At 34.3% G+C, this 17,588-nt stretch overlaps 1 protein-coding gene across 3 annotated transcripts in view; it reads right to left on the bottom strand.

The window, feature by feature from the left end:
• Positions 1–2,063: 2,063 nt before the first annotated feature.
• LOC145295734 (calbindin-32-like) overlaps positions 2,064–17,588 on the bottom strand; it is a 250,356-nt gene continuing 234,831 nt past the window's right edge. For all 3 annotated transcript variants that reach the window (XR_013869885.1, XM_080141493.1, XM_080141492.1), the window contains one exon: positions 2,064–2,244. Coding sequence is in view for 2 of the 3 variants with exons in the window: in XM_080141492.1 (XP_079997618.1) it covers positions 2,115–2,244 (130 nt within the window). In the remaining variant the exon portion in view is untranslated. The remainder of the gene's footprint in view (positions 2,245–17,588) is intronic.

Here is a 17,588-nt window from a genome sequence, read left to right as displayed (position 1 = left end):
AGTCCAAAGTGTAAAACCTTTTTTTTTAAACCACGTTGATTTTTTTTAAGTGAAAGCTCATGTGATGCTTACATAGTCAAGTAAATATCGGATGCTGACGACAATTTTTTCTATTTTGTTCAATGTTTTCTTTTTTTAGATATTAAAAAAAATTCACTCAATAGAGTAGAAATAGAATATAATATTTAAAAACTCATGTATTTCATTAAGAGAATTAAAAAAAATCGGTAGAGTGGGTTTATTTTTAAATGGCAAAAACTATTAAGTGAATGTGTTCAGTTTTCATCTATGGAGGCCCCAAAATACTAATTTTGATTTACAGCACGCAATATAAAGAGACATTAATTGTGATGCTTAGCGCCATCGAATAGTCAACGTGAAAAAAAGCACATATTTGTCTCCCTTTATTTCAAATGTGAAAAACATCGGATCGCACGGTTTTTTTAATACTTGCTTAAAAAAGTATTTTATTTAAAAAAATATATATAAAATATAAATATGGATAAATTCTTAACAATGAAGAATCGAAGTACTCATTGAATAGTATTTTTATAGGTAAGTGATTTTTTGGAATTTATATATATTTTTATAATCGAAGTAAGTAAAATTTCGTTGATTTTCTTTAAATCGTTTTTCAAGAAACCCGATTTTAAAAAACAAATATTGCATAATTTGCTATTAAACCTATTATTTTTTTAAATTTGGTCTTTGCTCCTTCAATTGAAAAAAAAATAGGGTTTGAATTACATTTTTCAACTAGTTATATGCTTTGAAAGTTGAATTATTAAAGTTCTTATCACGCAATTTTAATAGCCGCTTCTGCTTTAGTCATTAATTTTTTTTTCCAAAATTTTTTCTGTTAATATGATATTTAAGTTAATTAAAATCTATGATAATCAACAAAAAAAAGTTTTAAAAAAGGTGCAAAAAACGTGTTTATAGGGAGTGGGCATTCTCACACATGTCCGCTAAAATTTTTACTTGACTAAAATTTTCTGTTTATTTAGACAATTTAATTATACTTCAATTTCAAAGTAAGACCGCTGAAAATCTGAAAAAGAAAAAACAAAACAAAACAAAAAAAAAAAGATTCGACCAAGGTAGGTAACCCTAGCTGAAAGTTCACCTACTAAAAAGCAAACAAAAACAAACTAAAATCGTTTATATCTACAGAAATTATGATATAAAATATTTATTTATTTAAAAAATATGCTGTTTCAATTTGATAAAGTAAATTTTATGTAAAATACACAAAATTATTTTGCCACAAAATCATTGAGAAGAAAAATGTCAGAAATCACCTTTTCCATTTTGAGAACAATTATTTTTCGGAGGTATTCAAAAAACTGATTAGTACTGTTCGTATGTTAGGGCAAGAAATAAATTTAAATCTGAAACTGGAAGATGTAACTTTTATTTAGCTATTGCTTTTATTCTTTTTCAAGCATTCAGATGGATTCTTACCTCAAAGAAACCAGAAACATTTTTGTGTATAATGCTATTATCCTACACCCTCACACACACCAGGCGATAAATTGTTGATAAGTTAATTTGCATCAATGTAATCTTATTGAGTCTCGATGAAATGTGAGCAATTTTTTGTTTTTTTTAATTTTTGAAAAAAAAAAAAAATTAAAAATGACATTGTTTTGTAAGAAGCATATATAGTTTTGTATTTTTTTATGGGAAAAGGTCATGCTGGGACCAAGTCAACTGATATGTTTTGTTTATATTGACAAAGATGTACATTTATTTATTATGTCAGATATGCTGTCATGTTAAATTTATCCCGTTCAGCTGGCAACATAATTGGGGTACTGAAAATACACTTGGTCCTTTTTTATTCTTTTTAAATATCCGTAATTACTATTTTTTTTCTTGAAATTTGGCACCACTAAGAATCTTTTTTCATACACCAATTCTGAGGGTACTACACAGCTGTCTGGAAATGTTTTTTGTTGTTATTTTTTCATATCTTTTGTGAATTGTCGATTTTTGTAGGGAGGGGAGATTAGAGAAGATTTTGTTACAAATTATATATATATATTTTTTTAAAAATTTATTGAAAGTTTAATTGTCTAATTATGTCGGAAGAAAAAGCATTTAAAATATCCTTAACATCCGAAATTACTTCCGAATGGAATGGCGGTTGGCCTCTTCTCTTTCTTCTCGGAGGTACACTCTATACAGTTGAAAAAGCATTGCTTCATGTTGTAAGAACAGCGGAGGAATTTTAATTTCCAGCTGAAAAATTATAGAGAAATAATAGAACAATAATAGAAAAGATAAAAAATAACAACAAAAAATACAAGAAAACTAATAGACAACTAATAGAAAAAATAATAGAAAAAATAATAAAAAGTGATAGAAAAATAATAAATATAGAAAGATAATAAATATAGAAAATAATAGAAATATAATTTACAAATAATTTGAAATATAATAGAGAAATAATAGAAAAAATAAAAATAACAGAAAAATAATTTGGAAATAATAAAATAACCAAAAAATAACATAAAAATAATAAAACATAATAATAAATAATAGAAAAATAATAAAAAAATAATATAAAAATAAAATGAATAAATATTAAGAAGTACAAAATGAAACCCCCAAATTTTAGAAATTTTATCAAATTTGCTTTGATGTCCATGATTGGTCTAATAGTGCTGGCCATCAAAAATTCCAATATGGCGACCATTTTTTTCAAGATGGCCGCCAGCAAACCACAAATTTCCATAAACGTTCATTTTTTTCCAACTTTTATGCCTAAAAAGGACTGCTAATGCAAGGATGACAAAGTGGATAACCTGTTTTTGCCTATAAAATGCCCCAAAAAGGCTTACAAACCATGCTAGCCATCCTGAAGAAATCAGGTGTTCTTAATTCCGTTACCTTCCTTACTCCATACAAGCCCCTGAATCAACCCATTGAGAAATTGTGACCAAGGCGGCACATCTCATGAGGATCAAATTAAGTACCACCGTTTTTTCCACAGAAGGAGAATTTTGCAGAATATTATGACGAGAGTGTATGTCGCTCACTACCAGGGCACACTGGTGACAGACACTGCTGTGGAACTCAGCATGGGGTTCAATATCAGCTAAACTCCAGTTTAGTATCCCAAATGCTATCTAGCCAGCCCCTAAGGTTGGATAGCCGCACCTGGATTGACAGGATGTGCCAGCGCGGGAGAGCCGAGCCAAGGATGACAGGGGCTTTATTGTTATCCGGATGGTGTACAGATCGCATGGGATTTAAATGATATTGGATGAACGATCGGGTTAGGTGTAGGGCAGCAGCATGAACCTAACTGTATCCCATACATCAAAGTGAGCAAAGGTGGTAAGGTGGTAAAAGAATAAACCCTCGGCCTACACCACTTCAACGACTCTTACGATGGATGCCAAAACTAGACAGCAAACTGACTGGAGTAAATGTCGCCTTTGTCAGGTTGACAAAAGAGATGAAACTCTAATTTCACCTCTTAGCTCATTCCAGAGGAAACAGAACTATGCTGGATATGCGAAAATTGCAAAAAATGTGCCTTTGTTTTATGCCCTTAATGATATGCCAATACCCTTTAATCCAGCACGGTTAGATGAAGGAGAAGGCATAGAAGCCACACTGATACGAAATAAAGCAAAATATCACCAAAGCTGCTGACTATTGTTCAATAACACAAAGCTGTCAAGAGGACAGAAAAGGAAAATAACCCCCAGTACATCAGGCACAGAAGAGAACCGTGAGAAGAGACAAAGGACCTCAGACCCTCCAGAGGTACAGTGCTTCTTATGTGAAGAAGAGGATGAAATATCAAATTTAAGACAAGCAATGACCATGCAGCTGAATGAAAGGCTTAATCAGTGTGCCCGGACCCTAAACAATGGAAAGCTCCTAGCAAAGTTAAGTGCTGGTGATGTTGTTGCCCAAGAGCTGAAGTATCACCCTCGATGCTTGGCACAGTTATACAACTCAGAGCGAGCACATCTTAATGTCATGAAGCAAGAGGAGAATGACAGCGGTCAAGGGAAAGACGTTTACCCCCTAGCGTTTTCAGAGCTTGTGATCTACATCATGGATAGCATGGTTACCGGTACAGAAACAACACCAGTGATATTTCGACTTGCTGATCTAGCCTCACTTTACAAGCGTCGACTGCAACAACTAGGTGTGGAATCCCCAGAGGTCAATTCTAACAGATTAAAAGAGCAGTTACTCTCTAGGATCCCTGAGCTTGAAGCACATAAGAAAGGGCGAGATGTCCTTCTCGCATTCAGAAAAGATGTAAGCACCATTCTATCTGATGCTAGCAAGTACAGTGAAGCCATTCATCTGGCTAAAGCTGCTGATATCATCCGGAAAGAGATGCTGGCTCACAAGACAAAATTCAGCCAGGCATTTCAAGAAGAGTTTGGAGAGGAAGCCGTTCCCCAGGCACTTCTGCAGTTTGTTTGCAATATTGAGCATGGGGTGGACATAAGGTCCCATCTGAATCATGGTATTGTGCAGTCAGATGTGGCCATTGCTCAACTACTGCAGTTCAACTGTTACTCAAAGTACAGAGAAGGTTCGAAATCTCAAAGACATGCCAAAGACCGTGAAACACCATTTGCTGTTTATGTTGGAATGAAAGTTTTTGCAAAGACAAGAAAGAGACAACTGATCGACAAGCTGCATGAGAATGGAATAAGCATATCTTATGACAGAGTTTTCGAAATATCAGGACAGTTGGGTGAGACTGTTGTAAAGCAATATGTGGAAGATGATGTCGTGTGTCCACCAAATTTGAGGAAAGGGCTGTTCACAACATCTGCTGTAGATAACATAGATCACAACCCAACAGCAACAACATCAAGCACATCTTTCCATGGTACAAGTATTTCAATGTTCCAGCACCCAAGTTCAGATAATGTAGGAGAAGCACGCATCTTGGCCAATGTTGCAGAAGATCGGACGAAGAAGGTCCCGGAACTTCCAGAGTCATATACAAATATTCCACCAGCCTTCTTCCGTAAGAAGAATCCAGAACCAAGCATCCGTGATGACTTTTCACTTCCAGATCTCAGTCTTTTCCAAGAGGAGGTCAAGCTTGAAAATGAATGGTTGGAAAAGGTCCATAATACCACTGATGTAGATGGTTCACCAAATGTAACATGGTCTGCCCATCATGCAAGCAACCAAAGAGCAGAATTTGTGACTAGTATAAATGCTTTGCTGCCCCTTCTGCGAGATCAAGCACACAGTGTTGCCGCCATAAAGCATGCTATGGACAAAATCAAGGAAACTGTGTCGTTCCTCAACCCAGGACAAACACCCGTTATAACAGCAGACCAGCCACTCTATGCACTGGTGAAACAGATACAGTGGCATTAGCCAGACATATATGGGGAGGACAAGTTTGTAATAATGTTTGGTGGACTACATATTGAAATGACAGCCTTTAAATCAATAGGGTCAATGTTAGAGGGCAGCGGATGGACTGGTGCACTTGTTGAGGCAGAAATAGCATCCTCAGGCTCTGCAGATTCATTTCTATCAGCTACAAATGTTACAAAGACTCGCCAAGCTCATCAGGTTACAGCAAGCAGTTTATTCAAGCTCTTGAAAAAAGGTTACAGTGCATATCTTGTTGAACAGGAAGACAGTGATGAGAAAACTGTCACCTTTGAAGAGTGGTGTGGCTTCCGCAGTAAAGAGAGTCCTCTGTTTCAGTTTTGGTTCTTGATTCTGAACATGGAGCTGACCATTCTGACACTGATACGTGCTTTCAGAGAGGGAAATTTCGCATTGTATCGTGAATCTCTGGCAGAACTGATACCCTATTTCTTCACAAACAACAGTGTTGATTACGCACGATGGCTTCCAGTTCATCTTCGAGATATGATGAGCTTAGAGAGGCAACACCCAGAGGTTGCACAACAATTCCAAAGTGGAAACTTTGTAGTTCACAAATCTGACAGGCATTTCTCATCAGTCGCCATTGACCAAGCCCACGAACAAAATAATGCTAGCATCAAAGGAGATGGTGGAGCTATTGGGCTGACAGAAGATCCAGCAGCTCTTCAAAGATGGATGGTGGCTGGGCCAGAAATAAGGAAGTTGGTGGCCGACTATGAAACAGCATCAGGGAGTAAGGATGTGAAGAGTGACACTCGTCACCATGAACAGTCACCTGCAGCTCAGAAGACATTCCTTGAGAAGGTTCAAAGGCTCACCATGGTCCTAGAGGAAATGGGCAATCCATTCACTGAGGTGACAGGAGATCTGCTGACCCTTGACACAAAGGACATAGCAGAATCATCTGCGGCTGAACATGTTGCTACACATCTTCAGAAGGGGAAAGAACAGTTCAAAACGTTTATGGATAAACTTAACGATGGTCAATATTTCTACCAGTCCATCAAGAAGAACAGCATAGATTTCTTCAAAACGGGGACTGGCCAAAGCAAACAATCTGAGAAGAAACTGCTAAAGGAGGATTGCCACCTGTTTTCCCGCCTTTTCATCTCTTGCCAAACTAGAGGTTGTGATCTACAGGAATTTTTCAAGCATGAGAACCAGTCGTTTCCCCCCTCTCTCAGCAAGAATGGTAACCTACGTCCAAGTACCAAGTCAGATCTTGTGGAAATTCTCCAAGGGCAAGTCCAGCTTCCAGAGTCCAAGCCAGAATCTGATGTACTGATTGTTGATGGGGCTTCACTGGCGAATGCTGTTGCACCAAAAACACCAAAGACATTTGAGGAATATGCCCAAAACGATATTCTTCCCTTGGTGCAGAACTACAGCCACACTCACAAGAGAACAGATATCATTTTTGATGTATACCATAAGACCAGCCTTAAGTTAGAAGCTAGATCTAAACGTGGAAAGGCCATCAGGAGGAGAGTTACCGCAAAGAGCAAACCGCCTACAAACTGGAAGAGCTTCCTTCGAGACAGCACTAACAAATCAGAACTCTTCCACTTCCTTGCCGATGCCATAGCTGAAATGACCACAAGCAATGCAGTCCTTGTGACTAGGGAGGAAATCGTCCTTACCAGTGCCAATTACACCAACTTCAGCTTAGAAGAATTGGCACCCTGTACGCATGAGGAGGCCGACACACGGATATTCTTACATGCTTGGCATGCAGCTAAGGAGGGCTACAAGTCTGTACTGGTTGATGCAAATGACACAGACATTGTAGTAATTGCCATATCGATGATGCCTTCTCTCACAGCAATTGGTCTTCAGGAAATGTGGGTGAGATTCGGCAAGGGGGAACACACCAGGTGGATTCCTATACATGACCTTGTGTCCAATCTAGGCCCAGAGAAATCCAAGGGAATGTTGTTCTTCCATGCCTTCACAGGGTGTGATGTTGTATCTTCTTTCAATGGCAAGGGAAAAAAGACAGCCTTGCAGGCATGGAATGTATTTAATGAAGTCTCAGCCACATTTGCAAAAATCAGTCTCAGCCCATCTGAAATTGAGGAGTCTGATCTACAAGTATTGGAGAAATATGTAATTCTTATGTATGATAGGTCCAGTGCAACCTCATCAGTAGATGACGCAAGACTTGACCTCTTTGCACGGAAGCAAAGGTCATATGACTTAATCCCACCAACTCAAAATGCACTCAAGGAACATGCCAAAAGAGCTGCCTATCAAGCAGGTCATGTTTGGAGACAAAGTGTCATACGTGATCCAGAACTTCAGTGTCCTTCAAAGTGGGGATGGTCAAAAGAAGATGACTCTTGGAAAATTGTGTGGACTTCACTGGAACCAATTTCAAAATGCTGCAGTGAACTGACAAAATGTGGATGCAAGACTGACTGTGGTGGAAGGTGCAAATGTAAAAAGACTGGGTTGCATTGTACTAAACTTTGCAGTTGCCCTTGTCAAGCTTCTACAGGAACACTAGAACACTGAACGAGCTTAAAGTGAGTAATATTATGACAACAAAACCAACTTAAGCTCAATAAACGCACTGTATTATACAATAATATGCTGAAATTTTTCAAATTTGGACTCCTATGGCGGCCATCTTGGAAAATGGCCGCCATATTGGAATTTCAGGTGGCCAGCACTTTTTTCTTAAAATCTACTATCCAGCGAATATTAATGCCAAATTTCATGCTTGTATTATCAAATGAACGATTGTTTGGGTAATCTGCTCCACTATAATGGATATTGCTGTATACTATGGAATCAGACATGGCGTATTGAAATCCTATCAAACTGATCATATAATCATTTACACACTAATACTTGTGGGAAAGATGTGAACTTGTCAGCAAAACACCAACTTTTAATTACTTTTATGCAATCTATCATTTACAATGTTTATGCAATTTTATGCAATCTATGATTTACAATCTTTATGCAATTTTATGCAATCTATCATTTACAATGTTTATGCAGTTTTATGCAATCTATCATTCACAATGTTTCTGCAATTTTATGCAATCTATGATTTACAATGTTTATGCAATTTTATGCAATCTATTATTTACAATGTTTATGCAATTTTATGCAATCTATCATTTACAATGGTTATGCAATTTTATGCAATCTATCATTTACAATGTTTCTGCAATTTTATGTAATCTATCATTTACAATGTTTATGCAATTTTATGTAATCTATCATTTACAATGTTTATGCAATTTTATGCAATCTATCATTCACAATGTTTCTGCAATTTTATGCAATCTATGATTTACAATGTTTATGCAATTTTATGCAATCTATTATTCACAATGTTTCTGCAATTTTATGCAATCTATGATTTACAATGTTTATGCAATTTTATGCAATCTATTATTTACAATGTTTATGCAATTTTATGCAATCTATCATTTACAATGGTTATGCAATTTTATGCAATCTATCATTTACAATGTTTCTGCAATTTTATGTAATCTATCATTTACAATGTTTATGCAATTTTATGTAATCTATCATTTACAATGTTTATGCAATTTTATGCAATCTATCATTCACAATGTTTCTGCAATTTTATGCAATCTATGATTTACAATGTTTATGCAATTTTATGCAATCTATTATTTACAATGTTTATGCAATTTTATGCAATCTATCATTTACAATGGTTATGCAATTTTATGCAATCTATCATTTACAATGTTTCTGCAATTTTATGTAATCTATCATTTACAATGTTTATGCAATTTTATGCAATCTATCATTTACAATGTTTATACAATTTTATGCAATCTATGATTTACAATGTTTATGCAATTTTATGCAATCTATGATTTACAATGTTTATGCAATTTTATGCAATCTATCATTTACAATGTTTCTGCAATTTTATGCAATCTATGATTTACAATGTTTATGCAATTTTATGCAATCTATGATTTACAATGTTTCTGCAATTTTATGCAATCTATGATTTACAATGTTTCTGCAATTTTATGCAATCTATGATTTACAATGTTTATGCAATTTTATGCAATCTATGATTTACAATGTTTCTGCAATTTTATGCAATCTATGATTTACAATGTTTCTGCAATATTATGCAATCTATGATTTACAATGTTTATGCAATTTTATGCAATCTATCATTTACAATGTTTATGCAGTTTTATGCAATCTATCATTTACAATGTTTCTGCAATTTTATGCAATCTATGATTTACAATGTTTATGCAATTTTATGCAATCTATCATTCACAATGTTTATGCAATTTTATGTAATCTATCATTTACAATGTTTATACAATTTTATGCAATCTATCATTTACAATGTTTATGCAATTTTATGCAATCTATGATTTACAATGTTTATACAATTTTATGCAATCTATGATTTACAATGTTTATGCAATTTTATGCAATCTATGATTTACAATGTTTATACAATTTTATGCAATCTATCATTTACAATGTTTCTGCAATTTTTATGCAATCTATGATTTACAATGTTTATGCAATTTTATGCAATCTATCATTTACAATGTTTATGCAGTTTATGCAATCTATGATTTACAATGTTTATGCAATTTTATGCAATCTATGATTTACAATGTTTCTGCAATTTTATGCAATCTATGATTTACAATGTTTATGCAATTTTATGCAATCTATGATTTACAATGTTTCTGCAATTTTATGCAATCTATGATTTACAATGTTTATGCAATTTTATGCAATCTATCATTTACAATGTTTATGCAATTTTATGCAATCTATGATTTACAATGTTTATACAATTTTATGCAATCTATGATTTACAATGTTTATGCAATTTTATGCAATCTAAGATTTACAATGTTTATGCAATTTTATGCAATCTATCATTTACAATGTTTATGCAATTTTATGCAATCTATGATTTACAATGTTTCTGCAATTTTATGCAATCTATGATTTACAATGTTTATGCAATTTTATGCAATCTATGATTTACAATGTTTATGCAATTTTATGCAATCTATGATTTACAATGTTTCTGCAATTTTATGCAATCTATGATTTACAATGTTTATGCAATTTTATGCAATCTATCATTTACAATGTTTATGCAGTTTTATGCAATCTATCATTTACAATGTTTTGTGACAGAATGTCTATGAAAAAGTTCTTTCAGGTAACATCTGACTTAATAATAGGGAATACATCTCTGTAGCATGGAAACTAATAATCTTGCTGGTTTGTTTGTGTATTGAATCTTTTAGTAGTGAGGAAGAGGAGGAGATCCTCCTCCTCCTTCTCCTCCTCGTGGTCCTCATCATGTAACATCCATTTTACATGCTAGCATGTGTTGGACAGCTTTTTCAAATTGACTTCAAAACCAACCTGTCTCTGGCCAGGTTTTTATTTATCCCTTTTTCAAATCTATTCTTATCACTTACTCCCATGTTTTCCTTAACTTTCTTCTATAAATTGTACCTGCTATCTCAGCTTTTCTACATCTATCATATTAACCTAAAAACTCATCCATTCTTTCAACGTGGCCATACCATCAAAGTTTCCTGTTCTGCACACATTTCCCTATACTGTCCAGATTTAATCCTCCACTGAGATTATCAGATTTAAGTTTGGCAGACTCACATTACGCATCCATCTCATACAATTTCTATCCATGCAATGCACATACTCAATGCTCACTGACCAGATTTCAGTTGTATACATTATCATATTAAATACACATGCCTCATAGAGTTTTTCCTTAGTAATGCTATGCTGGTTAGTAATAGCAGAAGTTTTCTGAACTTATTCAATTCACTCCCTATCTCTTTTATTTTTTTACTCATGTTCACCCCAAATAAGGCATATTGCCACTTGGATATAAGGGGCTACTATTTGGGAATATGCTTATGGATGAACAAGATATTGGTTTACATTACATTTAAACTTCTGCATATCAGTACAGTCAGGAAAGCAGGTAGTAGGAAGAAAATTCCAAAGTCTAGCTGTTTGAGAGAAGAAACTATTAGAGTAGAAAGCTTTCTTGCATTTAGGGATCTCAACTGTGTAGGGGTATGATTTTGTTGTTAAGCGGGTTGTCAAGATATGTATGTCGAGGGGGCACAAGTGCAATTAGTTCATCAGAGCACATTCCATTAAAATACTTGTAAAACAGGCACAAGGATGCAACATTGTGGTGATGGAACAGGAGTTGGACCTTAGCTGACAAAGCAAGACCTATTAGATTGAAGACACTTTTTTGAACCCTATCCAAGAGGGAGTGACTAGTGGTAGATGCACCAGCCCAGATGTGGTAACAATACTCCATGCATGGGCGAATGGTGGCCTTATAGAGGTATATGACTCTCAGGTGTGAGTTGTCTTCTAGCACGATAGAGGGAGCTCGCCTTCGCAATGTCATCAATGTATTTGTTCCAGTTCATATTACCTGCGAATGTTAAGCCTAGGAGTTTGAAGGAAAAATTCTCAGGTAGGGTGTTATTTGTCATGGTTGGGGAGGCTTCTTGTAATTGTTAAAGGAGAGCAGCTTAATCTTACTTGTTTAAATATTACCATCCATTTACAGCCCCATTCCACTACGGTCTGGAGGTGATTTTCTTAGATTTGTGTACATCCATTCTTCCCTAATGCCTGTTATAGAGCATTGTATCATCAATAAATATACCCATCTCAGACACAATATTATCAGGGAGATCGTTAATGAATATCAGGAATATTACTGGTCCAAGAATCGACCCCGAGGCACTCCTGCATTAATTCTATGCTGTTTGGATATACATCCACCAGTGACAACCTGGATGGTCCTATTGTCTAAGAAAAATCTAATTATATTAAGTATTCATCTAGTTATACCGTACAATTAGATTTTCATTAGCAGTCCTTCATGCCAGACTTTATCCAGTACATGATAGATGCGTTCAAAGATGACTGCTAAAATATCTTGCAATCATACTAGCACCTCCTCCACCTTGTGCACCAATGGTATCACCAAAGATAACAACTTGAATAGCTTCACCATTCAAATATACTTTCTCCATATCTGGCTTGTCATCCATCTCTATCGCCTTAAACCTCTAGCACTTAAACTAATTATCCTGTCTCAACGTTCCCATAATTCATAACACTTCTTGTGTACCCAATGCTTATGAATAGAAAAATAAATTAAATTTCACCAGACTCCTTTTCCACAAACTGAGCATAGAAGGCTTTCGAACACTACAACTGCTTATCATCATTTTGGTCTCAACTATTGGATTTTCAGTTCACAAGCTCAGCTAACATTCTGACAGGAACTAACACTCTTGTATCAACTAACATTCTGGCAGCAACTAAACATTCTGGTTACAGCTAACATTGTGACAGCAGCAACACACATTCTCGCAGCATGGAAGCAACTAACTCTGGTAATCTGAGCTCCAATCTCTAGTCCCCCTTCACCAATCTTTCACGATAAACACCCGTCTAGCTGAAACCACTGTCAATAATTTTCCCCACTCTCTATCTGTGCCTAAATCAAAACGTAGATTCCATGAACAAAGCTTTTTTATTAGAACTGCACGCCTGTGAAACTCTCTACCGCTTGCCTGTTTCCCTCTTGACTTCAACCTGGATGTCTTCAAGTCCAACATAAACAAATTCCTGATGAACCGCCCCCTTAAGTAATGACACTTTATCAAATCTCCAATATTAATGAATACTGCAGCAATATCCCATTGATTACTGTACACAAAATAACTCTTATCCCCGAGTGGCTTCTGGGCCTTGATAAGTGGTGACCTTCATGTAAAAAAAAAAAATAGCAGCTGACAGTCTAGCAGCAACTAACATTCTGGCAGCTGCTAGCATTCTATCAGCAGTTAGCACCCGAACATTTTGGCAACAACTGACAAATATATAAAGTATCAGTCATCGGACTACTGTTCTCATCTTGAGTGTGATTTTCACAACGTTTTGGTTGATATAATCTCCGACCTTCTTCAGGTGTATCTTGTTGAACTCGGGAATGTTTCGATCTTGGGAATTTAGACAGAATTTCGAGTGGAATCCTTTATTTACCTCATGTGGGTAGCATGCTCTTTTTCTGTCAGCCATGACTGGAAAAAGGTCCTAAGTAATTCCCAACTGTAGTTTTTGGCCACACTGAGGATTGAACCTTCAACCTTCAGGAGAATATCACTTTTACAATTGATTTTTAAAGTACTCTAACCACTGCGCCACGAATCCTTGCGGACAATTCTAGTACAGATTTTAGGAGCCTAAAATTAATTTTTATTTCTAGTTGTAATATCACTATTTATTCTAGTTGTAAATATCACTATTTATTACTAATTATTACTATACATTAATGTATATCTATCTCTATACTTATTACTTGTATATATTATCTATTGTTTATAATAAACAATAGATAATATATACAAGTAATAAGTATAGAGATAGATATACATTAATGTATAATAATAATTAGTAATAAATAGTGATATTTACAACTCAAAATAAAATAGATTTAAGGCTCCTAAAATTCATACTAGAATTGTCTGCAAGGACCCGTGGCGCAGTTGTTAGAGTACTTGGAAAAATCAATTGTAAAAAGTGATATTCTCCTGAAGGTTCAAGCCTCGGTGTGGGCGACCGAAAAATACAATTGCGAATTACTTAGGACCTTTATCCAGTCATCACTAACGGAACAAGAGCATGCTAACCCCATGAAGTAAATAAAGGATTCCGCTCGAAATTCCATCCAAATTCCCGACTTCAACAGAAGCATTCCTGAGTTCGACAAGAGGTTATATCGATTGAAACGTGAACATCACACTCAAGATGAGAATCGATGAATATACGGATAAGCAAAAATTCAGAAACATATGCACTTGATAATTATTTCAGCACCGAAATTATAAAGTAAAGCAACTATTTCAAATTTGACATGAGTTACTACTACTAAATGTTAGAGTACAGTACCATTAGTCAAAATATTACATATCTTTAACGAATCCTATATTCTATTTTTTGTGTGTGGGTCACTACTGAAGATTTTCTATATGTTAATTCATAAAGAAGGACAGTGATGACGATTTCGATACTAAACTACTATTTTCTTAAAATTTAGCTAATATTTTTCCCCATAAGTTTTTCCTTATATGTTTTAATCACAGTAAAATAAATGGTCAAGTTTTACTGTTTTGAGGTTGAGTTATGTTCAGATAAAAAAAAAAACAAAAAACTTCCGTTTAAATTGTTCTAATTATCTGTACTTTGCAAATGAACCATCTATTACTTTCTGTCTATCATTCTCACCCTCTCTCACTGTATATGGTTTGATTCCTCTCTCTCTTATGGTATCTCTTATCCTGGTTTTCACTTCTCTCTCCCTCTCTCACTCTCTCTTTCTCTCTCACACACTATTAGTAATATCATTTAATTCGTAGTTGGAGAGAGAGAGAGAGAGAGAAAGAGAGAGAGTAATTTTGGATTTTGTCTTTTTATTTTTTTAAATTCCATTGGTTTTACAAACTCGCTTTTTCTAGATTCAAACAGTCTAATTAAAGCTCAATTGATGACTTAAGGGGACACACTTTCTTCTTAGTATTTTATTAAACTTAAGCCTCGTTTCCTAAAGTAGAATTGTTTTCTGGCACAAACATCTCAATAAAGGAATTTAAGCAACTCCGATTCTATAAGCCTTACTTTATTTCATTAAAGCGGCAACTGAATTTCAAATCTTTCACACGTCACGTGCTCAATATGCTATCTCATTCGAGAGTTCAGTTGACCCCTCAAGGCCACGCTCCCCTATCAATCATACTGCACATCCGATTTCACATGGGGAACTTTCCACATCCAACACCAAAAGTGCACACCACCTTTAATGAACATGTAAAAATAACTTACCAGAGGAATCCATTCTGTCAATTTTCTATTTGTATGTGTATGTGTATGTGCATGCGTGTATGAATGTGTATGCTTATGCGTGTATGAATGTGTATGTGCATGTATTTGTGCATATACCTGGGTCAAATGAGATCGGACAAAGGGGAGAATTAATTTTTTCAGAAAGTAAAAATAGGTACCTCTGAACTGAACTAAATGATTTTTAAGTATTAACATGACTAGCAGATTTATCCATCATTGCTCGACTAATTGACTAATATTGAATATGATTAATAAAACAGAAAAGGAATTATTCCTCTCATTTCGCCCATTTATTGGCGAAATGAGACAATTACTTGTTCTAACAATTCCTTTACAAAGGCAAACATTTGCAACAACCAGCTGATTCCAAATATTTCATTGGTTTTTCTCAGAGATCAACCATTGATAATTGAGATATGAACAGCCGCACATACATTTTAGCTGTGTGTGTGTGTGTGTGCGCACACGCGCGATCGCGCGCGCGCGTGTGTGGTTTTCCATGATTGGGACTGATGGGAATATGTACATTAATCTACGTTAAGATTTCTTGCTATATATATATATATATATATATATATATATATATATATACACACACATATTGTTCGGAGGTGTGAGTATAAGGTGACAGGGAAGTTTTATGCGTACTGTGTGGCGTATGTGTTTTTATGTCTTTATACGATCGACATGCTTTTCCAATGTGTAACGGTATTAAAAGAGCGGAATAATTTCTGTTGGTCATTTAGAAAAATCTTATAAAGACATTAATTTTACCAACCAATTTTATGTTTTATTCTGTTTGATTTCTCTCAGTAGAATTTGATATTTAGTTGATTTTACATGCCGTAGTGATGTACTAATATCTAAATACTTGTTAATTTGCATAGGTTGTTCTAATGTTTATAAATGTTTTTTTATACATCTCTTTTGTATTGAGCACTTTTGAAAGATATTGGTTTACAGTTAATTTTATTAATATATTTGAACTTTATATATATATATATATATATATATATATATATATATATATATATAGTTTTGGAATTTTTCAATCTGAAAACCGTTCAAGATGTAATTAAAAAGAAAAAAAATAGTTATAAGCCCTTATGGAAAATTTTCATATTTTGCAAGTCAGTCGATTCCTTCTTATTAGTTTGCCCCCCCCCTCCCCTTAGGAATTTATGCTGATCTTCTTACGGGACTAAAATATTAATATTCTTGTATGAATCATAAGTTGTTTGTCACGAAAATCTGTTTTGAGGATGTAAAAATAAAGCAGTCATTTTTTTCATGGTTCTCCAGCAATGTTAATCAGAAACCACCTCCCTCAAAATAAAGTATCAACACTCCGGATACCTGATCTATTATTTTGCTTTAGATTAATAATTATTTTAGTAACCTGTGTTATTTGTCCTTGTTTTATGCATTTATACAGATTCATTTATACTACTTATCAACCTAAGATATCTTTATTTATGTGTACTATTTAGATAAAGTAAACATTTTAATACGAACGTTTTTATATAATTTGGAAGTTGCTCGATTAGTGTCACTTGTTTCATGTGAGATAACAATAAAGCTTTGATTATACTTTCTGATTTTTATATAATTACTTTTATAAGATGTTAAATGTCGAGTCCATTGCTTGTCATTTTCAACTAAAATCATCCTAGTCTATTTGACGAAATTCATCCGGCAATGATTTCTCACACCCAAATATTTTCATTTCTAAAAAGATAAATCACCCAAAAAACTCACGCATTAAAAATAGAGTTATAAAACAAAAAATTGTTGAAAAAAAAAATTTGTTATCGAATTCATGAAAACGTTATTTTGAAAAGAATCTAATCTTTAAAAATATTTTTTTAATCCTCTACCATAAAATAAATGCATTCAAATCATTTTATTCAGCACAACGTAAGCACATTTTAGGTGATTTTGCAGAAATATTCAGTCGATTCATGTTGTGTTGACTAATAAATACAAATATGGTCAATTTACAGTTCGAATTATCTCATCGGCCATTTTTCGCCTTTGTTAAAGTCATTTCCAAAGGGGTGTCACTCAAGCTTTCAACTTAGGAGGGAAGTTAATTTTTATCATTTTAACGTATTTTACTTTTGCTATTAGAACATAGTCCAAATAAAAATAATTTCAATTTTCTATTTATACAAGTTATTGGGAAATAAACTTTAATAGTACAGAATAAATACACTAAAAACTCTCGTGGC

This window comes from Euprymna scolopes, chromosome 2 (genome assembly GCF_053919585.1).
Source record: "Euprymna scolopes isolate OS-2025 chromosome 2, ASM5391958v1, whole genome shotgun sequence".
Taxonomy (NCBI): domain Eukaryota; kingdom Metazoa; phylum Mollusca; class Cephalopoda; order Sepiida; family Sepiolidae; genus Euprymna; species Euprymna scolopes.
Note: the sequence above shows the minus strand (reverse complement) of the source record. Positions and strands in the feature narration are given on the sequence as shown.